This window comes from Papilio machaon, chromosome 3 (assembly GCF_912999745.1).
Source record: "Papilio machaon chromosome 3, ilPapMach1.1, whole genome shotgun sequence".
NCBI lineage: Eukaryota > Metazoa > Arthropoda > Insecta > Lepidoptera > Papilionidae > Papilio > Papilio machaon.
The window spans coordinates 4279638-4304751 of NC_059988.1; the positions used below are offsets into that span (position 1 = coordinate 4279638).

General features: G+C 42.8%; 2 protein-coding genes and 1 non-coding gene across 3 annotated transcripts in view; all 3 read right to left on the bottom strand.

The window, feature by feature from the left end:
• LOC106712425 (zinc finger protein 704) overlaps nucleotides 1-3296 on the bottom strand; it is a 46217-nt gene extending 42921 nt beyond the window's left edge. The window contains exon 1 of the mRNA XM_014504991.2: nucleotides 2435-3296. Coding sequence (XP_014360477.2) covers nucleotides 2435-2809 — 375 coding nt within the window. The 5' untranslated portion in view covers nucleotides 2810-3296. The remainder of the gene's footprint in view (nucleotides 1-2434) is intronic.
• A 6000-nt stretch (nucleotides 3297-9296) lies between these two features.
• Nucleotides 9297-9369, bottom strand: Trnaa-agc. The gene has a single exon. It is a non-coding gene; the product is annotated as a tRNA-Ala (tRNA).
• A 641-nt stretch (nucleotides 9370-10010) lies between these two features.
• On the bottom strand, nucleotides 10011-24755 carry LOC106712245 (biotin carboxylase 1). Its single transcript, XM_045685628.1, has 14 exons — nucleotides 24556-24755; nucleotides 24245-24446; nucleotides 23869-24086; nucleotides 23394-23541; nucleotides 22974-23111; nucleotides 22677-22772; nucleotides 22070-22253; nucleotides 21380-21570; nucleotides 21023-21154; nucleotides 20532-20696; nucleotides 19425-19548; nucleotides 12268-12461; nucleotides 11618-11755; nucleotides 10011-10201 (listed from the first exon to the last, which is right to left on the bottom strand). The coding sequence occupies exons 1-14, from the start codon at nucleotides 24585-24587 to the stop codon at nucleotides 10043-10045; spliced, it is 2121 nt and encodes a 706-aa protein (XP_045541584.1). The 5' UTR covers nucleotides 24588-24755; the 3' UTR covers nucleotides 10011-10042.
• Between the last annotated feature and the right edge of the window lie 359 nt (nucleotides 24756-25114).

Sequence of the window (25114 nt, forward strand, 5' to 3'; positions counted from 1 at the left end):
TTTTTTTTAAATAGTAATACGTTTGCCAGTATAGTAAACAAAAAACGGCTGTAATTAAAAATTCATTGCTGATATATCTTCTTTTAATGTCTTAATATTTGTGTGGAGCGAGTGTGTGATAATTATTACATGATATATCGAGCTTGCATGAGCAACTTGCAATGCGGCCGTGAATGAGATGAGAGAGCGTGTTGGCGTCACCGTGTGAGCGCGGGCTGCGGGCCGAGGTGTGGCGTCACAGTGTGTAAACGAATCAAGATATTTTATACTCGATTTAAAAACGGTCCCGCATAAAATGATCACAAATGGAAGCGATATATCCTCATTAAAGCTTCCCGAAATATATTACCCCCTGACAATATTATGTTTGCAATTGAACTCATTTTTTTATTTTACAAATCGACAACAATTGAAAACGACTTTATCTTTGATATAGTAGGTAAATAGTTTCGTTATTATCATGAGACAAGCGTATTTGAACGACCTAGAGCTCGCTAGTTTTAATCAGATAACATTTTTCATTTTTATTATAATTCTTCATAAAACGTGTCACGGTCAAGCGACATGTTATCAAATAATCGAAAGTGACAGATGATATGGCGAAGGGGCTCGCAGTCTTATGATCGATTTCTAATGACATTTATTTGTTATCACTTAAAACAGTAATTTGTGTTATATTTGACATGATAAGGTTGGACTGGTCGCGCGCCGGCCGGCATTTGTAAAACAAACGGCATTTGTAACGTTAGTTTTTAAAAATAGTTTTGAATGATGACGGTGAGTTGCTTCTATTTCGGTTTGAGGTTTCTAATCGTAAAATTTCGCGTTTTATATCTTCCTTATGTTTTAACTGAAGTACATTTAATATATTTGCTTAACCTTATTTACAGATACTGAAACCGTTCGTACAGTACTAACAAAAAAATTATGAAATAGTAAATTCCATCGAGATCCATAAATTTTTCATATATTTTACGTGCCCTAAACCGTTTTAATTGTGATTTAAAAATCTTTTGAATGAATAAAACTTTTGCGTTTCATACAAAATATAACCCGGATACTAGCTGATTAATATTAACCTTATTAATTAGCCCCGATCGGCCTTGTTGTAACCGGTAACACAACCATCGGAACTAAGAGCTTACTTACATCGTTATGAATGTAATTAAAAAAAATATAGTCTAATGCAACGAAAATCCGTTATGTAGAGTCGCCCAAAAATTACAGCATCAACAAACGTTACCGAGACATTTCAGGAAAATTTTATTATGTAATCAATTTCATATGGATACGAAAAGATGTGGAAAAGAAGGTGTGCACAGTATCCCATGTCGACATGCGTAAGCGCAGGGGAAAATCTTAATCCAATTATGTACAGTTGTTTGTGGTAACGGTGCCGGCGTGACCGAATTTCAAGCGCACGTAGAATCTACTCGCGTACGACGCACGGACAGCGGGCGACAGGCATGGAGGACGAAAGCGCGTGCGCCTCTTTCTACACACGCCGGCTTGATACTTAATTTTCCACGAACATACAAAAAGACAAAGACCGTGAGAAAACCTACGTGTGAATGAATTAACAAGGGCGCTATATCATCTCCTGTGTCAACATCTGTGAGGGTGTTATTAAATTATTTTGTCCCGAGTGATTTTGAATATAGAACCAGATAAGTCGGTTACCCTCGGATTATTGGTGCTACTCATTAATGTAATCGTATACTAATCTTTTAACTATCAAATCAAATTTTATGAATGACGCCAAAACAGTCGATAAACGTTCACGTGCGACACGGTGTTAATTCGAAAATACTAGTGTATCGATGACGTCGTGCATAGTTGTCGTGACACTGCGGTTAACTGTATGCCGGTAAACAAGTGTACTTCGCCAGCGCTTACGTAACCCACATAAACAAAACATGTTATTTACCCAACACCAACCGCTCTTTGATTCGATCTTCTTCCTTGTCGTATGGGATAAACCGAGCATTATAAGAGTGACGCCATAAATCGGGAAATAATGAATCATACTGTAAGCCGTTATAATAGGACGTGCATCTTTTGTCACTTTATGAAACAAACATTTCGCTTTAATATGCCTGGAACAATTACATAACAAAGGGCGATAAGGTATCGTGCGATAGTCGCACAACGTGCTGCCTGCGGCCGTGAGCCACGCTGCACGTGCGTAGTTCGGGTCACCAGGGCGCACCGCACGACCAGCCTTTGTCTTGATGCAAACTTTTTCCAATGTCAACATCGGTGCCAACGACAACTAATCACCAATATCGACCGATACCACTTGATAAGTTCTGTTGTGAAATTGGGGTTGCATGCGATTCGTTAAAGACTTATGTGAGTTTCAAATAGGGTTAAAACCTCCTCTCATAAGTAATTTTATTTTTAATATTGTAACAGTAATAAGATTCGTACTGACCTCAGAAGTGGGAGAGTGGACCTGGACACGCAGCTCGTCTGTCTGATAGTCGTGGCGGACCACGTCGGCGCGTACCTCGCGGCCGTTGTGCGTGAGGAAGACACGCTGGCCGGGCTGCAGCCGCACGCCCACCAACCCGCGGAAGCCGGGTCCGATCAGCTCAGCGTCGCGGTACTCACGACTCATCTTTCCGCCGTCAAAGCGCACCGTGTACCGAGTGTTCGGCGTCAGGTTTATGCAGTTGTTGTTTTCCGGAAACGGCGCCGGCGTCTTCACTGCCTGTATCATACCAGAGTAGTAAAGTCCGTCCTCGGCGAGCGCGGCTACCCGCGTCCCGATGATGGAGCGCTTCGCGAGTCGCTTGCCGGTCGACATGGCGCTGCCGGTCCTGAGGGCTCGGCGCGACTTTTCTGCACGCACACTAACAGGGGTCCGCTCGTCCACACCGATCTCTGTCACAAGTTCACACAGAAATTTCAAATCGCCCGGCGAACGCGTTTCGCGGGATATCCGTCACAGAATTTTGGAATATCGCTAGAATTCCTACGCGACTTGCGCTTGATGAGGTTCGGCTCTTCAGTGGGCCGAGGCTGATTGCGGCTCTCGCGCGGAAACATAATACGAGGGCGAAGTCCTCGAAGATCGGGACAAAGGAAAATCCTTCCGCGGCAGCAAACTTTACGCGCTAGCTCGCAGTGAACGACCTCAATAGACACGGTTCAGACGAGAACTGGCGTGCGTGCGGCGCGAGTCGCGACACCGGCCGGCCGGCGAGCGGGAGCGCCGACCGTCCGTCTCGCTTCTTTGTTTTGATACTCAGCTGTTTCGAGGGAGAGGATGAGATCGACGGCCCGGAGGAGTGCGAGAGGGACCGGTGCTCGCCGGCCGTCGGAGCGGCACGGTATTCGGGACGGATCGGCGCGAGGGTTCGCGAGGACCAGCGGAGAGAGGCGAGGGCGCTCACGGCCGGCATCGGGTCTCACCGGCTTGCACGTGGAGAGCAGAGTGGATGGAGGTGGAGAGCCTCGTAGCGTTGCACAACACGCACCGTTCCTCTGGCCGCCCGACGCTGCCGGCCGGCCGGTGCTCGCTCGCCGGTTGCCGGTCGTCGGCTATAATTCGTGACACAGTTTCTATTCGGATTCGGGGTCGATTCAAATGTCAAGCAGATGCACCCCACTTATGCAACACTATTAACGTGACCTCGTTACAATTACGCACATAACTGTTAGATAATTAGGTCGAACGATTGAAAAGATCCAATTCTTACGATTTTATATAAAATAATAATATATATTAGAAATAATTCTAATAACAAGAGTAATAAATAATAGAATAAACATGGTACTATTTATTGACTGACAATGATGACAAAAAGGTCATTTATGCATGGTAAACATTCAAACATACACATTTCTATTGTTTAAGGTACTAGATGTCGCCCAAGACTCCGTCCGCGTGGAATTAAATAAAACTCTTTAGTAGCCCATGTGTTTTTCTAGGCTTTGTTCTATATCTATGCAAAATTTGAAAAGATCCATGGAGCAGTTATGGAGATACCTGCTAACAAACATCCGTCCATCCATACATCCAAACATTCGTATTTATAATATTACTAAGATTTATAACATCAGTAAGATAAGATCGTAAGATGTGCATAGCAATCTTTTGATGTCCCTTAATTACAGTTTTATCATAAAATATCAGAGTAAGGTAAGTCTTCTCTGTGCTTAACAGACATAATACCATATTATTAAAATCTCTCTGAATCTGAACTCATACACTTTGTTATATAATTACTGGCCAAATTTCAACTTGTCATTTACTAATATTTCTTGTAACCACTACAAATAAAAACTTGTGTTTAGGTTTACGACAATAATTGAATCTGAGAATTCGAACCCATGACCGCAAGAACAGTGTACTTCACCATTAGGATAATGGTGAGGTACATCGTTCGTGTGTATAATACTAGAATATTACAATTACTGTAACAATAAATATGTGCAATAGAATGCTATATAATTTCGTACAATAAATGCTTAACATAATGACCTCGTTATTTTATTTTAAATTAATTACGACATATTTATTAAGTTGTGTTAATTAATTATTAATTTGTCTTGTAATTACTGAGCATCACTTCCTATATTTGACACGATTACACAATTTCTGTGATATTAAGTACCTGAAAGATTTTAAATGGTAGTTTTGTTATGGATTATGAAAACTTTCTTTCAAAAATTGGGAAAACACAATAGTAAATAAATACAATACATAATAAAATCAGTAGTGAGAATATTATATCAGCAATATTTTCCATATTTTGCACCTCTGATAGAATCTCGAATCGGACAATCTCTCAAGAATTAACGCAAAAGCGCAAAAACATTTAGATCTTTAGTCAACCTTATCTATCGTTCAAAATCAAATTATTTCTCTGGAAACATACTATTGATATTGACATAAACAAATGCAGCACAGTATGAAAACTGTAATGCAATATATTACTTTGAAATTCGTGACTAAGATAAAAAAACTTAAGCGTGTAAGCCTATTACAATGGTATAAACAGTACAGATTACACTAGCTTCATATATTGTTTGATTTCTTATATGCACTTATTAATATAAAATAATCACGTACAAATTGCAATTGAAAAATTCCAATAGTGATAAAATAAATTAATAATATATATTTTTTAATTGCTGGCCGTTTGTAACGAGTTGTTGTAAGCTGACTGGAATCTGGCTGATTTAAAAAAATATATTTTATTGTTATTAGTAAATATGGCACATTTACTTATTAGTATAATATTCTTAGAAGTTACCCTTGATTATTTTTATAATGCATTGGTTTTTTGATTTAACAAGACTTTTTTCTGTCTCTCTGGAAATAAATTAAACTAAAAAATAATAAAGAAAGCAAAAGTTTCTACTGCATTTTGATCCGATTCCAAAAAAAAAACCAGTGAAAAATATCAAAGGTTTAAATAACCAAAAATATTAATTAAAAATAATGCATCAACGTGATATCAATACTCGGATAAGTTAATTTTGTATAGTTTTTGTAACAGTGATAAAGCAACAAAAACTTTCATAATAACTTAAGGTCGTTTCTTCTATGTTTACATTTCAAAAGACAGATATTTTTAAGAAAGATCACGTCCATGAAACAATCACGTTCTATTACAGCAATAAAAATATTCGAGGCACGTTTTACACCTTGTCCTTTGAACGCAATCGATTATATACCTACTTTTTATTTTATTAAATATATGGCAGCCGTTTAATATTCCTGTTTACTATTTTTATTTAAATAACCTTTTTTATGTGAGGCAATGAGAATATGCGAAACTTGTGCTAAGTTCCGAAGTATAGTTCATAAGTACCTATATAGCCAAGGGTGCGACACCTAGGTATCGTTAATAAAAAAAAAATCTCTTGTTTTTTTGTCTTTGTGTTAGAACAGCTTAGGAAACGTCTTTCAAAGAAACTTTTGTAAAAACTTATAGTGTTTTAAGCTAATAAGGATAAATGACAGAATGCAAAAGTAAACTGAACGTTTAAGTTTACCAAAAATAATAATTACAATTAATTACAACCAGTCTTCTTTAATGTTAATTAATGGGGTGATTAATTTAACGACCTAATTATTGAGAACATTAATGCAAGCAGTTTTACATTTTTAACGTGATTCAATCAAGAATTCGTTTCCTTGATTTAAAATTTTTGATTCCTGTACAATTATCATCAAGCAAATTTTATTTCCTTGACTTTTATTAATCAATACGGGGCGAATAGATTTACATCCTTTTAAATCTTATAGAAATTATTTGAATTTGTGGCCACATTAATTCAATAAAATAAAAAAAGATACAAAAGGTAAATTAGTTTAGTTTAATAACATTATACTGTAATGATTCTATAGAAGAGGAAAGAATTTACAAATTGAATTTGTAATATTTTTTAAGTTTGACTAGTACAATTGATATTTATATTTTCGAAAGATAACGACACTGAATCTCAGTGCTACGTGAGTTAAGTTGAATGCACTCCTAAGTAAATAGGGGTCGTGGTGAGCCAATGGGGCTGCGTAGAGATGAACACATATGTTGGTTTGTTGTGCCGATCAGCTGTTGTCGGAATGCGACAAAAAACGTCAACAAACCTGTATAGCGAGGGGCGGACGAGCCTCCGCAGGTAACGAAGCCGTCCATTAATAGGAAACAATTGATTTGTTCGCTATTGAACACTACTAAGTTTTGCAAAAATGAATACAGTATAGTATTCGAATGATTTTATCTAATATAGTGTTTTATTTACATTTTAATTTTTTATTATTAAATTTAATAAATTTTTATTAAAAAATTATTTTCCCAAAATAAATAGGAGTCAGCCGACCCTCCGGAAAAGAGGTGGGAGATATCAAATTCGCTTCATAATTTAAATTATCGGTTTGAATATTAAAAAAGTAGACTGTGAGTATAATTTTATGTCGTTGGTCTTGTTGTGTACCAGTTGGATTACTTAAAACAGGTTAAGGAAGTCAAGTGTTCTTGGTGTAATAGAAACTTGTAACTTGATAGTTAAGTATTTAACGCATGTTCAACCAGCAAACGCATATGAGGTCTGTCGTGCAACCGGTTTGCTTTTCTTAATTTAGTAATTTTGCTTCGTAACTTTAATATTCAATATCAATCTTAAATAATTGAATATTACTTTCCTATTAGCTGATTATTTAATGAAAATTTAAGCAACCTGATTTTTTTTCTAGTAACTATAATTGTGTTTTATCTGATAATTCCTTTTTAATGTGAAATAACAAATTATAAACGGTATATGACTCTACTGTTATTTTTGTGTTCCGTACACAACTAATTAATCAAAATAATATAAGCGAATACAGATAAAGAAAAGAATGTGACAGCAGCCTTGTGGTTGGGTTTGTCCGCTTCCTAATCTGGAGACACCGGAACGACTCACGGACTTACCGCCTCGTGCCAATGATTTTTTTCTAAATTGTACGATAATACATTATACTTGGCTATACTATACTCATAACATACGTTACCGTTTACTGCCGCTTCCAAAGATGGTTCAAGTTCGAAACTAAGAAAATTTATTACAAAGATCTTAAATTGTGTTTTTTTAACCTTAGAAACGAAATTGAACAACACAAATGTGCTCAAAGTTATTGCCACACAAGAAATCTATAAAAAGACTTGACTTACCGTAGGTTTCTGAGACCAAAATCTCTGTATAAATAAAACACACGTCATCCCTGTCATTACCTTTGATAATATGTTTTAAACAGATATTTTGGTCTCAGAAATTTACAGTAACTGACTGCTTATTTTTCAAAATTTTTGGAAATGTTTCTTCCAAACGGATGAAGTCGCGGGTGCATGAGAACTGTATGAAAATAAGAAAATCGTATTTTGCTAACACTACTACGCAACAATGTTTTTCTGCTATTGTCACCACCTGGTTAAGAATAGCATTTGGCTAACGTCCATAGGTTAAAAATTTGAAATAACAATTAATCAACATGACTTAATGGGACTGTAAAAAATTAATTTTACTGAAGATCTGTGTGTCAATGACCTCCTGTGTATTCCCAACACTTAGGTATTGGACCTTGGAAACTTACGTATTGAAGAATACCAAGTGTTTAACAGTTTAACACATTTATTAATAAAATTAAAATGAAGTTGGAGTTTGTTATGAAAATGATTTACTGCCATAGCAACACTAAGATCAAAAAGATTTATCAACTTATTGAAATTTATCTTTTTTTCACGATTGATAAAATACATAAGTATGTATTACATAACGAATTACTGGCTTCTGATTTATAGCTTCTAGTTACGATACTATTTCGAATGTTACATGGAGTTCAATAACATTTATACAAAAGGTAAACGATGTGCTGAGATGCCTTAACATACTGTCCCAATGACGTCACAAAGGCATACCACACAATAGAATCATTATCGAAACGAGTATGCATACAATTAAAAAGTCGCATTAAACTACTAGCTGAATAAACTTTAGATATTGTTGCTATCGAAAAGAGTAAACATTTACTCTTTTTTTTTAATTAAACATTCATGTTTTTTTATACAAATAAAAATCGCAAAATATTTCGCTCATACATAAGTTTAAATAATTCGTTTAATTTTGTTTTATTTAAATGATAAAATGTCCGATTAATAAACGACATTTCGGTCAGTGCTCAAAGTCATTTTTAAATACGATAAAGTTTACGATATGATAATTTATATCTTAAGTATAAGATATTTAATTAATTTCTTTACTTGTTATATTATAAAAGAAATTATCATCTCCCTGGCCTTATCCCACTCACGTGGTGTTGGCACGCAGGGTTTTATAACCCTCGATTTTTGAAACCGGTTATCGCCAACTGTACTTGATATTTAAATTTAAATTAAATGTTTGTCTTTTAAAATAAATAAAAAAAATATTATGAGTGAAATATTTACATAAATATTGAAAATTTAACCTTAAAAAATCACAAACATATCTTGTTCTAACCACAACTGATATTACGGACCGTGATAAAAAACCGCGATAGTTTTGACAGGTGATATACAAGCGAATCGGTATTTCCTATTAAATATAGTAGTATTTTATTATTTCTAAGATAACATTAAAATATATTTTTAAAGTTATACTTTTCATATAATGAATGACTTGTAATATGGTCTAATGTATTCATGAAAAAAAAAAAATTTTTTTTCATTCCTTATTATTTAATTTCAACTTCTTATAAAGAGATGTATAAAAATATCTATTAATTAAAATTGAGTTATAAAAATGAAAAAAAATAAAAAAACAGTTGGAGGCGCCGGGTATCGATCCCGGTACCTCTCGCATGCTAAGCGAGCGCTCTACCATCTGAGCTACGCCCCCGTTGTTATTCTTGATGAAAATCTGATTCCAATAGTAATGCTCACCGTAACGAAAACAGATAGAAATACATTTAAATCGTTTAAACTTTCGTGAGACATATTAATTAATTAATTAATTAAGAACGTGTGATTTCGGACCCGTCGGGGGTCCATCACACATCACACGGGGGTCAACTAGTCGGTGCCGTCACCGGACGATCACACGTGAGTTAAGCCGTTCTTAATTAATTAGATAGAAATACAGTTTCTCGCAAATACCTTTTTTTACTGAATATGTTGACATATTTAGTGAGGAAATAAAGAGTCGAATAAGTTAGTATAAAAAAACATACAATTTATTTAATCCATAAAATAAAATAATTATTTATAACATCAAGACAATAAAATATACAATAGAATAGACAAGAAGATAAAATATTGTAAATACAATACTGGAAGACATCATAAAAAATTGTATATAAATTTTCACATATATAAACTTTCAAATTGCAAAATTGACCCAACAAGTTAACATATTATAACTTATACCCTGGAATATAGTGAAAAGAGATTAAATATTATTTTATCTTAAAAACAAGTTGTCATTTATATAAAAATATTTATAACTTCGTAAATCGAATCAATTTTTTAATAGACAAACTATTAAATATATCGGGTTTACTGAGCGTCGACCTTTAGCTCTCGCTTTCTAGTACAACAATTTGTGCCCCCTTGCCGACGGCGTCGCCCTGCTTGACATCAGCAAAAGAGGCTACCACGCCATCCCGTGGCGACCGCACCACGTATTCCATCTTCATTGCTATCACCACGAACAACGGTTGACCTTTCACCACCTACAAGAAAATATATATACACGACGGAACAATATGAACCTAACTTCGATCCACGATTTGTTAACATCTCTATAACTAATTATTGCCATCCCTCTCTGTTCACTTTAAAAACTTTTGACAGTGGTAGACGCCAGCAACTACATCTGTTGCACGAATTGGTCGGCTCGATCGGTGAAATACCACGACCACACAGAAGACAGACGTCAAGTGGAAGTAATTCCGCGTTTCGTCTGATGAGTATGGTGCCGGAGGCCTAATTTTAGTCATCTTTACCTTCCCACCCTTTTCTTATAAGGAAAGGAAGGGAAGGTAGATTTGATGGAGAAGGAGATGCAAAGGTTAAATATTCTCTTTTTGTGCGTCTCCTCCTTCCTCGATTGGGGGTAGCCAATGCAACTGCAATTGCGAATGTCTATGGGCAGCGGTCGCTTCACCATTTCGGCGAATTCTTGGCCGCTTGCTCATTTGCCACCTTGTAATATAAAATAAATAAATAAATAAAAGAGATAACAATAGTGTTCTTATGTGCTAAGACAGCTGAAGTTCACTGTGAGATATATACCATAAATAATTGTATTCAATAAAAAAAAGAATACTTACAAAATATTTAAGATTGATTTAAAGTTAATAAACTTTTATAACAATACGAGATCGGTGTTCGTTCGATTTTTATTTTCTGTATAAACTTTTTGCCTTAAATTTTCTGTCAAGTGAAAGCGGAGTCAATTACTAATTACTTTAACATTTAGCGGTGATCGAAAAGATACATTAAGCACTGTCATTAATTACACTTGATGGCAAACGAGCCAATTAAACCTGCTCCAATTACAGACTTATGAAACAATTACTTTAATGATCTGATGAAATCAAACGTTTTGTACCGCGTAGCTTTTTCTGTTTTGCGATGGTTATAAGCCTATATAAAAATGTTATGCATGCTACATAATTTATGATTTGCTATACTATTGTGTATTTATTAGACAGTGATGTAGTGATCAGCAGTTGAGTTGGCACGTGGGGCAGAATATTACCGTTGTTCTTGACGAGTCAAATCAAAATACGGAACTATACAGTTGAACCTGGATAAGCAAGAAATCTCTATAAGCGAGAAAAATATCAGAGTCCCTTCGACTCTCGCTTATCCAGGTTCGACTATAAATTATTATGAAGTAGTAGGTTGAATTAAAGGGTATAAAATCTTTAAAGCTGTAAGTCTGCAGCAAAGTAGCTTTATATGGTGTCGTGTAATAACACCTTCAAATTATAAAAGTAAAAGCGTTCTGAAGAGGGAAATAGAGTTAATTAAGACTTGACTCAATATAACCTTTCAATTCGAGAGAGTTTCGAGATGTCCAAAGGAACGTACCGAGGTTCTCTGAGATACAGAAACTCAGTGTACAATGGTACAATTCTTACCTTATCTCCCTTATTGACTAGTACCCTCTCGAGAACGCCGGGTGTGGGGGAGGCGGCGCTGTTGGCGCTAGAGGTGGACTCCGAGCTGGCGGCGGTCTGGTACTTCGGCCTAGGTAGGTGCACTACTGTTTGACCGTGCTACAATATTAAATTATATTTATGATAGGGGAAGGTTCAAGTAAAAAAAACAGTTATATTTTTCAACTTAATAAAATATAATTATGCGAAGATGATCTGTAGTATTTCGAGAATCGAAAAACACATTGGTACATGGCGGGATTCGAACCCGGGACCTGCAGATTGCTGCAGTCAAGTGCTCAACCTGACCCACTGACGCTCTAGTGATTATAATATACTTAAGTTTTGTATAAGTTCTACTATGATTAATGTAATGGCTATGAACACTTCATCTTGTGATATAGTCAAGGACATTGTTTCAACCTTGATTTTTTTGGTATTTTGGGAGGGGGATCTTCATAAGGTACTCTACCTTTCGGGGGAAAGACAGGGTGAGATTCCTACTGACTAAAAAGCCTTCGGTGGTCAACCTGAAGTGCAACTGCGAGGTCCAAGGATGTCAATTGGAAAGCACCGGGATAGAAACTTAGCACCTAGCGACTGAAACTGTTATAATTGAAAAATATACTCACTTCATCGTAAACATGCACCTCCTGATCATATGTCAGGAAGCCGACGTTGCTCGTCTTGTCGTCTACTTTGGTGGTGAGTTTGAGACCGAGGTCCGTGTTGGTGAGCGTGGCCTCCACCTGTCGCCACTCGCCCTCGTCCACTTGCACCTTGTAAGTGTTCGGTGCACTTTCATATTCTACATTCACTTTCATGTCTGCAAATTAATATTCAATGGCTATTTTTGTGATGTTTATTCTAAAATAGAAAATAATGCTTACTTTAGAAAAACTGTCTATTAGTCAAAGATATTTTGTCTATCGATAAATATATAGAACTACGAAGTATTAACTACGAAAAAATCAAAACTTATACAATAACAGACAACAAAAACTGCGAGAACTTGCGATCTTCAAAAAAAAAAAAAATAGAGACAACGGTGTGTTTAATACAGTTGGTTTAGGCAAGTTACATGGCCACGGACCTGCTCGGTTGTCCGAGTGGGCGGAGAGGTGAACTCCGACGTGGCGCGTCCCCGGGTGGTGGATAGGGGAACGCCCCGGCATTTTTGTCGGGGTAGGGCGAAAGCCCCGTGAACCAAACACTAGACGGGTGGAGCGCAGCGATGCGCTATCCCGATGGGTTGTTGCTCGGACTGTTCTGGCTCTGGGACAGTTCGGGTGGCGACCACCCGTGCGGCGGGCCTGCCGGTCTTTGGCCGGTGGGCGATGGCTTCGGCCACCGTCGGACAACCCGTAATCCGCACTGAGCGGAACCGGGGGCCCTGCGCACTGAGCGTGGGGCTGCGAGGAAGAAAACCTCTCTAAAAAATTACCCGGTGGCAACACCACACTTGGCCGTCCGCTGGTCTTTATGATCGGTGGACGCCAAGCAAACCGTAATCCGCACTGAGCGGACCGGGGGCCTTGCGCACTGAGCGTTGGGCCGCGAGGAAGGGAATCTCTATAAAAAATCCCCGGAGGAGGAGGAGCCCCTCCACCTCCTGTGATCATCACAGGATGAAGGATGGGGCTCAAGCACGCTCATTGGGCGGTGCTGGGTACGGCGAGCACCGAGGTGCTGCCGTGCGGCGTGTTGGGGTGTTTTTCCGCGGGGCTATGCCGGACAGGGCCTCCCATACCGGACAGGCCCGCGGAAAACACCAGTGGATCCTTAGGGGTCGTAGGATGGGGGGCCTTCAAGGTCCTCGGCGCGGCTGGTATGGTCAACTCGGCCACCCTGTCGGGCAAATACGTCGGTGTGCGGCAGCACATTTAACTGCAGAGGACTTCGGTCGTGGGATGGTGGCCTTCTAGGCCGCGCATCGTGGTCAGGGACCTCACCCTGTATCTAAAGGCGGTTTCCGGTGTCCGATAACACTGGAGAACTATGTAATGGCATCTCGAAAAAAGAAACTACCCCAGGAGGGTACCCTCAGTTCGGCTGAGGGAGAATCCCTCCCTGTGGCTACGGCTGCAGGCTGCCCCTCGTATTCTGGGGGGGGCAAGGGCTGCCTTACTGTCACCCAAAAAACGACCTTGGCGAGAAATTTGGATTCTGAAGCATGCGATTTGGTTTTAAGGAAGGAAAAAGAGGTTGGTGTTGGGAACGGGAGACCTGCAGAGTGCCGTGAGGCGGCCCCAGGTCATACCAATGATGACACCATGGAGTGCGATGGTAGGGCAGCGTCGGATTCCGACTGCAGCCACATCGTCATTTCCGAGAGGTCCCAGATTTCGGAGGCGGCCGCAGCGATGTTCGGCGCGAAGCGGCCCCGTCTCAGCGAGGGATCCGAGGACGAAGACCGGGCGGTGTCCCTAGCGATGGCAAGGTGGCGCCAGCAAGAAAAGAGGGCTGCGGCCAGAGCTCGGGCCAAGAATAAGGAGGAAGACCTCGAGAAGGAAGCTAAGATCGCTCGTTTCCGGCGCGAGACAAGGTCTGCGCTGTTTTCTCGACCTGCGGAAGTAACGGGAGAGAGATGCGCCGCTCAGCTTCATGAGCAGGTGCAGGAGGACCTGGAGATTATAATGAAGGTGGCGACCAAGTCGTCCAACCTAAAGGGTACCTTTGTGCGGGCCTTGAAGGACGCTGCGGCATCCATCAAGGAAGCTGTGGAAGTCCTCGGGGCTCGCACACAAACGGAAGAAACACAGCAGCTGCAGGCAGACAATGCCCGCCTGCGCGCCGAGATGGACGCACTCCGTAAGGAGCTTGCTACCATCAAGGAGGACCTGCGGACACGGGGTTCCGCTGGCCATTCCGACCCTGATGTGACAATGGAGGCCGCCCCCGCATCACGGCCCCCACAAACACAAACACCGAGCGAGACGCCCTCCGTGGAGGAGATCTGTCGTGCAGTGATGGTTCAGGTCGGGGGGATGATGAACGCCCGCCTGGCCTCGCTGGAGGACAGACTTCTCCCGGAGAAGAACCTGCGGCCGCCTCTCGCGGCCGATACGAGGAAGGACGGGAGCACATACGCCGACAAACTTGCGCGGCAACAGACGGCACCCAAAGTGGCGGCTCAACCCGGCCCCAGCGGCACTCAAAGGAAAGCCCCATCGGCGCCACACCAGCGCCCGTCGGGACCTCCCCAGACCTCCTTACCCGCTAGCGGGGAAAAAGAGAAGAGAAAGAGGAGGAGAAAAAGGAAGAAGAAGAAGAAGAAAGACCCACCACCCGGGCAGCAGCCGTCGCAGCCCGCGGTTGGCGAGTGGACAAAGGTGGGCCCTAAAAGGCGGCCTCAGGTGAAGAGTGGTGCAGCAAAGCTGCATGTGCCTCGGTCGTCGGCAGTTGTTATTACGCTGCAGCCGGGCGCTGCGGAGCAGGGTGCCACCTACGCCAGCGTCATTGCCTCGGCGAAGGAGAAAATAAACCCAGCCGAGTTCGGAGCCCAGGGCGTTCGCCTTCGGAAGGCTGCCAATGGGGGACGTGTCTTCGAGTTCCCGGGCGCCTCTAGCGGCGAGAAGGCGGACTCCCTGGCCCAAAGGCTCCGGGAGGTCCTGGATGGTGGTGTCGTCCGCGTCTCCAGGCCTATTAAGTCCGTGGCCCTACGGGTGGCAGGCTTGGACGACGCCACCACCAGTGCCGAGGTGGTTGCCGCCATTGCTGCAGCGGGAGGGTGCCCCGCCGAGCAGCTACGGGTCGGCGCAATGTCGACCGGCCGCGACGGACTGGGATCAGTCGTGGTCCAGTGTCCCGTCGCGGCTGCAAAGAAGATTGCGACCGTCGGCCGCCTACTGGTGGGTTGGGTGTCCGCCCAGGCCAGGTTGCTAGATGCCCGCCCCATCAGGTGCTTCAGGTGCCTGGCTCCAGGGCACATATCTTGCCAGTGCCAAGAGGGAGTAGACCGCTCCGGGCTCTGTTTCCGGTGCGGTCAACCAGGTCACAAGGCCCGCGGATGCACGGCCGCGCTTCACTGCGTCGTCTGCGCCGCGGCTGGCGCCCCTGCGGAGCACCATGTCGGGAGCAAGGCGTGCATCCCCCCATCCAATGGGAGGAGGAAAAAGAAGGGAGGAGAGGAAGGTCCGAGCCCGACGGCCGGTCAGTCCTCGGACTCATCCCAACAGGCAGCGGCGCCGGGGGCTGAGGAGGCAGCTATGGTCGTCGAATAATGGCCCTCAACCTCCTCCAGGCCAATATCAATCACTCCGCCAGAGCTCAGGACCTTCTGTTCCAGAGCATGGCGGAGTGGAGAATACATGTGGCGGTGGTGGCCGAGCCCTACCGGGTCCCGTCTGGGGACGATTGGGTGGGGGACACAGACGGGCTGGTGGCCTTAACGTCCCGGTCCGTCACAGGCTCTCCGGCCTTCGCGGACGTAGTCCGAGGTCAGGGATACGTGGCGGCCCTCGTCGGCGACATCTTGGTGGTCGGGGTGTACTTCTCGCCGAATCGGAGTCTCGCCGACTTCGAGGCATTTATCTCTGAGATCGGCGTCCTGATAGGCAGAAGTCGATCCACCCGAGTGCTCGTCGCGGGGGACCTCAACGCCAAATCCTCGGCTTGGGGATGCCCGACGACGGATCCGCGGGGCCGGGAGTTGGAAGATTGGGCGACGGAGACCGGACTCATGGTCCTCAACCGGGGGTCGGTCAACACGTGCGTGCGGCGTCAAGGCGGCTCCATTGTTGATGTCGCCTTCGCCGATGCCGTCCTGGCACGCCGTGTTTGTGGCTGGCACGTGGTCGAGGACGTGGAGACGCTTTCGGACCACCGTTACGTGAGGTTCGGCATATCCGCGTCCCCGTCCAACCTGAGTGGCCCAGATCGGCCCCTGAGCGGGGAGGGTCCACGGTGGTCTTTGTCACGGATGGACCGGGACTTTTTGGTCGAGGCCGCTCTCGTCGAGGCGTGGTTTTCTGCTCCCCGGGAGCGTGTCGACGAGGTCGGTGAAGAGGCGGCGCGATTGGGTGCGGCCATGGCGCGGGTTTGTGACGGGGCTATGCCCAGGGTCCGATCCGTCCCCTCCAGACGGCCGGTGTACTGGTGGACAGCCGAGCTCACGCTGCTGCGCAGTACTTGCGTGGCGGCGAGACGCCGGTATACCCGCTGCCGTCGGCGGAGGCGCCGGGACGCTACGGAGGAAGAGCGGCTCTACTCCCTCTACAGGAGTGCGGTCAAGGCCCTTCGGGTGGCTATCGGCGCGGCGAAGGACCAGGCGGACGATGAGATGCTGAGGGCTCTGGATAGTGATCCATTCGGGAGGCCCTACAAGGTCGTACGACGAAAGCTCCGATCTAGGGGCCCTCCCATCACCCAGAGTCTTCAGCCACATGACGTCGACGCGGTGGTCGCCGGCCTGTTCCCGCCGGCAGCTGCCGGTTTCAAGGCGCCTGATATGGCTGAATCCACTGGGGAGGGAGGAGATCCAGGAGCACCGCCGGTAACGGAGGATGAGCTGAGGGCGGCGGTGTTGCGCATGCGCGCCAAAAACACTGCTCCCGGCCCCGACGGTGTGCCCGGCCGCGCCTGGGTCCTAGCGCTGGAGCCGCTCGGACCGTGGATACGGGCATTATTCCAGGCCTGTTTGGAGCGGGGCCAGTTCCCGAGTGAGTGGAAGAGAGGGAAACTGGTCCTTCTCAAAAAGGACGGCCGTCCGGCCCTCGAGCCGTCGGCGTACCGACCGATAGTTCTGCTGGACGAGATCAGCAAGCTCTTTGAGCGGGTGATTGCCGCTCGTCTCGTCCAGCACCTGGAGAGTGTGGGGCCGAATCTCAGCGCCAACCAGTTCGGCTTCCGCACTGGCAGGTCCACCCTGGACGCCATAGCGCGGGTTAGGGACCTTGCGGAAGATGCGGAGTCCCGGGGCGAAGTGCTGTTGGTGGTGTCTTTGGACATCTCCAACGCCTTCAACACCTTGCCCTGGGAAACCATCAGGGAGGCGCTGGGATACCACGGTTTCCCGCCGTACCTTCGGAGGATTGTCGCGGCCTACCTCTCCGAACGCTCGGTCGCGTACCCAACCAGCGTCGGCTGGTCGCAGCGGGCAACGTCGTGTGGTGTTCCGCAGGGGTCGGTTCTCGGGCCGCTCCTATGGAACATCGGGTACGACTGGGTGCTGCGCCTGCCCCTCCCGGGTGGCGTTGAAGTCGTTTGTTACGCTGACGACACCTTGGTGACGGCGCGGGGCAGCACTCACAGGGAGGCCCGATGCAGGGCTACGGCTGGCTTGGCCATTATGGTGGCCAGAATCCGCCGTCTGGGTTTGGAGGTTGCATTGCACAAGTCTGAGGCCATGTATTTTTACGGGCCTCGACGAGCACCTCCGACCCAGTCTGCGATTATGGTGGGCGGGACTTTCATCGGCGTCGGAGGTACGATGAAGTACCTTGGACTCGTCCTTGACAGCCGATGGAAATTTGAAGAGCACTTCCGGCGACTGGTACCGAAGCTCCTGGGGGCGGCCGGGGGCCTTAGCCGGCTCCTGCCGAACCTTGGCGGCCCGGGCTCGCGGTGTCGTCGCCTGTACACAGGCGTCGTGCGATCCATGGCGCTGTACGGTGCGCCCATCTGGGCAGACACTCTGACCGCCCGGACTCGGGCCCTGCTGCGCAAGCCGCAAAGGGTCATGGCGGTTAGAGTGACCCGTGGATATCGCACAGTGTCGTGCGACGCGGCCTGTGTGCTGGCGGGGACGCCGCCATGGGACCTCGTCGCGGAGGTGCTCTCCGGCGCCTACTGGCGGAGGGCGGAAGCCCGATCCCGGGGGGAGCCTCCTCCCGCGGTCGAGGAGGGTGCGTGGCGGCGGGCGGCGGAGGCGCAGCTCATCGCTGTCTGGCGGGAGCGGCTGCTCACGGCGTCCGCAGGCCAACGCACGATTGAGGCGATCCGGCCCGTCCTTGAGCTCTGGATGGGTCGGAAGCACGGGGCTCTCACGTTCCGTCTGGTGCAGGTACTCTCGGGGCACGGTTGTTTCGGGGCGTATCTGTGCCGGATTGCGCGGCGAGAGCCCAGTGCGAGGTGCCACGAGTGTGGCCATGCTGAGGACACGGCCCAGCACACGCTGGAGTTCTGTGGGAAATGGTCGGACCAGCGCGCCGCACTCGCGGCAGAAATAGGGAGGGACCTCTCGCTGCCCGCTGTCGTCAACGCGATGGTGGGTAGCGAGAGTTCCTGGAACGCTGTGGCCTCCTTTTGCGAGGAGGTGATGGCGCTGAAGGAGGCGGCAGAACGACGGCGAGAGGAGGACGCAGCCGCGGACCCTCTTCGCCGACGTCGCGATGGACGCAGGCGGCAGGCGCACACCCGCCGTCTACCTCCTTAGCGGAGAGCTCCGGGCGATGGACGGCCCATTGCCCCATCGTCCGCCGCATACCTTTTTAGATGCTAGGCGCTCCCGGCGTTATGGGTGTGCCTTATGACGAGCGTTGTGGGGGGTACTCACTGCCCCCGTGAAGATGTGAGTCTGCGGTAGCGGACGGTCGCCGGCTGTGTCGCGGAAGATTGCGCGAGTGTTCCCGTGTCCCAGCCGCAAGGCGACGTGGAGGGCCCGAGGGGTTTTAGTGGGTATGGCCGAACGTCTTTAGGCGAGTCCCACACTCCCTGCGCCATTGCACTGCCCGGCGCAGGGGTGCGCAACTGCATTTCCCCTCATAAAAAAAAAAAAAAAAAAAAAAAGGCAAGTTACATGGTTATTATTAGAAAAGCTAAACAAAATGAAAAGCAAAGTTATCTTTACCTTTTTCATTGAATTTGAAATTGACAGTCTTCCGCAGCTGATAGTTAGGTCTCCATGCATTGGATGACACAGATATGCCTTTCCACGTGTCATTAGCAGTTGATGACAACTGAGATTGAATTAGCTGAAAACATATCATACTAATAATATAAATGCAAATATTTGGATGGATAGATGGATGGATGTTTCTTAGAAGGTATATCCAGAATAGCTCAACGGATCTCGTTGAAATTTTACATGTAGAACATAGTCTGGACGAACACTTAGAATAGTAATTAAGATTTTCTAATTCCGCGCGGACGGAGTCGCGGGCGACAGCTTGTATCACACATACGTAACGAAGGACCATTACTTTTGCATCTTATTTCAAACACACTTATTTAAGACTATAAAAATAGAGTAGAATTAAAAGAAACATTCTTGTTATTATTTTAGCCTATGTCACCCAGGGATAGTGTAGCTTTCCAACAGGGAAAGAATTTTTCAGATTGGTTCAGTAGTTTTACAGATAGGCTCCCTATTCAATACAAACAAACAAATCTTTCCTCTTTATAATATACTAGCGACCCGCCCCGGCTTCGCACGGGTGCAATGCAAAATATACCTACTACAGAATGTCCTTATACACAACGTTCACAGCGTTCACATTAGAAACCTTTAAATTTATCAGTGTTTCTCTACTATATTATGCATTTATTATACATACAAACCTTCCTTAAGAATCACTCTATCTATTAAAAAAAACCGCGTCAAAATCCGTTGCGTAGTTTTAAAGATCTAAGCATACATACGGACATACAGCGAAAGCGACTTTGTTTTATACTATGTATATTGATATTTTTTTATGTCTCTAGAATATTTGTATAGAAGATGTATAAATGAATTGATTTCTATCCACATACACAAATATCTATACACATTACCATCCCATTAGATCTTAGTGACTCTGACGTTGAAATCTTGTCACAACTATGCTTTATTAAAATTTTTCAATATATTTTTTTTAATAATTTTTATTACAATCTCAAGTCGAATGAAATAATTGTAGGCGATCCTCCGCTCGTTTGCCTTCTACTCTTAAAAATATAAATCAATGTATATCCTCACATATCCAAGTGCAGCTTGTATAGCTGTATGTTCGGACAGTGCGGTGTCCGCGAACAGCTCGCGTTCGTGCTGTGGTATGAACGCGGTGTGCACGTCACCAGACACGAACGCAGACGCGCCGCTCAGCCGGAGCAGAAAGTTCACGTTCGTCTCCAAACCTGCCACCTGATGGAATAAAGTTTATTTTACTGTATTAGTACTGCGTCTTTTCTAGCTCTAAAAATAACCATACAACTTTTCATCCCCCCTTTTAACCCTTTTTCTATAAATAGTCTATGTCCTTGCTCAGGCTCAAGACTAGACTATCTGTGTAACAAAATTCATTTAAATCGGTTCAGTAGTTGTTTCGTGAAAGCGCGACAAACATACAGTTATTTTCGCATATAGGAAGTAAGGTCAAAGTTAAAGTATACAATATTGCAATTAAATTACTAATTTAGAGAAATTCTTCGATATTTAAGTTAAAAAAATATTTGAAAAATGTAACTTACTTGATACTCGGAGAGTTTCCTTCTGGTTTTGGCCAGAGCCTGGTTTCGGTCCTTACCCCATACGACAAGCTTCGCTATCATCGGGTCGTAATGGACCGACACTTCTTGCCCCTCGCGCACTCCTGTCTCCACCTAGTATGAGGACATTGCGTTTAAAAACTAACCTATTAAGAGATAAATTAGTGGAATTAAATTAGCTTCCAACTTAGGACCGAATATCATTCAGCAAACTGTAACCATAAGAGTTATATAGACAAATATATCGACTGAATTCGAGACGAATATTAGGTAATATGTATGGGTAGGAAATAAATTTCTTTAACTGTAAATTTAAAATGTCATAAGTCTATTTCATACCCGTACGAATTCTTCAGGCGTGGGCTGCGTGAGCCTGTGCAGGGTGCCGGCCCTGGGCAGGAAGCCGGCTGCGGGCTCCTCCGCGTATATCCTGCACTCCACGGCCCAGCCGCGACGAACTATATCCTCTTGTTTTACTGGCAACGGTTCGCCAGCAGCTATCCGTAACTGCCATTCCACTAGATCGGTACCTGTAAAAAAATATTATTTTATTGTAGTTTTATGCCTATTAATATTAGGATATGGTATTAATGCGTAAGTGATCATTTGATTCTTATAAAGTCTCACTGCGTAATTAATTTTCAACAGATCATAAAGGTAAATCGAATATCTCGTGAAATAATTAAAAATATTAAAATCGAAGATACAAGATAATATGTTAGAAGAGTTGTAAAAATAGAAAAATATAGATCATAATAATATTATAAATGCAAATGTTTAGTTTAGATGGATGGATGGATGTTTGTTTGAAGTTATCTCCAGAACGCCTCAACGGATCATTATAAAATTTGGCACAGATGTAGATCATAGTCGGGAAGACCACATAGGTTACTAATTAAGTTTTTTCTTTGAACCGCACGGACGGCGTTGCGGGCGACAGCTAGTATGTCTATATGAAAAGTATGAATTATTAAATAAAACTCAAGACTGGTGGGGTCGTATCTGAACTGACGACGTTAGTGTATTTACCGGTAATCATTTCAGTGATGGGATGTTCGACTTGCAGGCGCGTGTTCATCTCCATGAAGTGGAAGTCGTGAGTCACACGATGTAGTATGAACTCCACAGTGCCCGCGCCCACGTAGCCCACCGCCTTGGCCGCGCGCACCGCAGCCGAGCCCAGCGCACCACGCGTCTCCTCTGATAGCCCCGGCTACAACCATTTTGTCTTTTATTAAAGAAAGAAGAAAGAAAGAAACTTATTTATTACAACAAAGATACATAAGAAAAAAATAATCACCACACATTTATGAAAATAATTTAAAGATAAAATATTTATTAATTTATCACTGATCTCTATAAATAGAGAGGCTATAAGCTTGATTTCTTGTGACTATTTCATTTTCGCTATTTTGATACGGCTTATTAGCGGTGGTAAGAATTCAAACTAATGATAGAGATAGAATCTGTTAGTAACATTGTTAGGGTCCTTGAAGTCAAAACAATACAAACTGTGCTCACGTGGGATCTCTATATATAAGTCGTAACTTTACATATCTAGGGTAGATATTCTTATGAGAATTTTACCTTAAACCCTATCAAACTACAATAATAAAAAAATATGTAAATAACATACTGCTGGTGCCTCTTCAATAATTTTCTGATGACGCCTTTGAACAGAACAATCTCTTTCAAATAAATGTACCGCATTACCATACATGTCTGCAAACACCTGTGAAATAACAATATTCAAGAAAACTTTAATTTTGTAAATAAATACAATAAATATTACAAATTTATTAGAAATATAAACTAAAAATATACAAATATATTTGGCAACTAATCTATGAAACCGAATGACAAAAATAAATCAATTTTCTTAATGGATAAAAATACATAAATTTCATTTACTTTATTTATTAGCAATCATTACCTGTACTTCAACATGTCTGGGATCTGTAATATATTGTTCTAACAGCATACTCTCATCACCAAAGGACTTCAAGGATTCTCTCTTGGCTGACTCCAGTTGCGAGAGAAATTCATCTTCTGTCATTGCTATTCTCATACCCTGAAAGAGAACAAAAAAGGCAACATTTAAAATTTAACTATAATACATATACAAAACATTAATATACTTATTACTTTATACATTTGATAAAGGTTTAGGTGTGCAAAGTAAGTGGTATGGTTCACTGTAGACAATGTATGAGATTGCCAAGAAATTAAGAATCTTTGATTATTTGGATTCAATAGTCATACATTATGTACTAAAAACCAGACTAATTAAAACATATTCTATATATGGAAAATTATAATATAAATATCAGAATTCTTGTTAACATTTCATTACCTTTCCTCCGCCACCACGTACAGCTTTGATCATTAGAGGAAATCCAATCTTGTTAGCTTCAGCTAGCAGCCTTTCAATACTTTGATCTTCACCATGGTAGCCCTTCACTATTGGCACTCCTGCACTTGACATTATAGCTTTTGAAGTACTGAAAATTATAGGTTATAAGGATCATTCTTGTTGCGAGGACATTACCTATATTTTGAAGGAGTATAGACAGTATTCCATTAAAGTTGGCTCATAAATAGTCAAAACTGGATAAGCGAGAGACATTGTTCAGTCCTAATGGATAACCTCCATAAGTAACACAGGTTAGAGAAAATCCTCTATAAGCGAGACAAATATTAGGGTGCCTTGGACTTTTACTTATCCAGGTATGACTATGTTTTATGGGTCAGCAAAATTGTATATTATCATATTGCATGCTAATATTTGTATAAGTTTTTAGTAATAAAAAACACTTTTCAAGTCTTACCTCTTTATTCCCATGTCTCTTATAGCAGAGGGAGGTGGTCCAATGAATATCACACCTTCATTGGCACATTTCTCACAAAACTCTACATTTTCAGAAAGAAAACCATATCCAGGATGTATGGCTTGGCTATTTGACTTCTTCGCTACTTCCAATATCTTATTTGCATTAAGATAACTTTGTGCAGATGGTGCCGGACCAATGTGATAAGCTTCATCTGCCTAAAATTTTATGAAATTCAAATATAATAGATACTTGTTTAATATTCAATGCCACAATTATTTATTACCTACTTCATAAAATTTATTATTTTTAATTTGGAAGATTTAAAAGTATAAAAAAACTTTAAAACAGATTAAAAGTGATTGATTGACTGTACCATTTCAACATGCATTGCATGTTTATCAGCATCAGAGTAGACAGCTACAGTTCTTATTCCCAGCTTTTTAGCTGTTCTCATCACCCTACATGCTATTTCACCTCGGTTGGCTATCAACACTTTATCTATATTCCTCAGCTGAAGGTCAGTTTTGACCCCAGCATGGTTATATCTCAACCCATGTTGAGTATTTAATGAATTACTGTAAAGAAAAACATTTAACATTTAAATAATTATATAAAATGCCAAACATAACTTTCATATTTTTTCCTGCATGTATTTCAATAAATACAATTGCATCATAAGCTTACCGAATTTTAAATAAATGTCTCAATTTGTACATGATTGTTAAGCAAATTATTTATTCACTCAATAGTATACTATACATGCAATGTATTTCTATTCACACACCAAATGTACACACGAGTTTATCTCAAAAAAGCAAATGGCAACTGATTAAATAAAATTCTGATAAAATTATAAGCGCAATAACGAATACTCATATCTTTGTCCAATTAATTTAGTGTAAGAAGAATGTCGTCATAAGTTATCGCGCTTCCTTATCATTAACGAATTCTCGAATGACAGCTTGTATGCATAATTTAAATACATAATAAGACTATCAAGTCCAATCAAGTCAAACGTTCAAGTATTCGAACAAAACAAACCTGTTTTAATTCCATGTTTTGAACTGAATTATTTATCTTGCCCGTAAGATTATTATGTTTACTTTTTTGTTGTGCTCATGTCAAAATCAAATATCTGTCATCAAAGTTTAACCACAGAGAAAAAAACATTTATTAAACAATTTTATTTCACGCACAGAATTTATTTATTATTTCTTTTAAATTAAATTAATTACATTTTTCT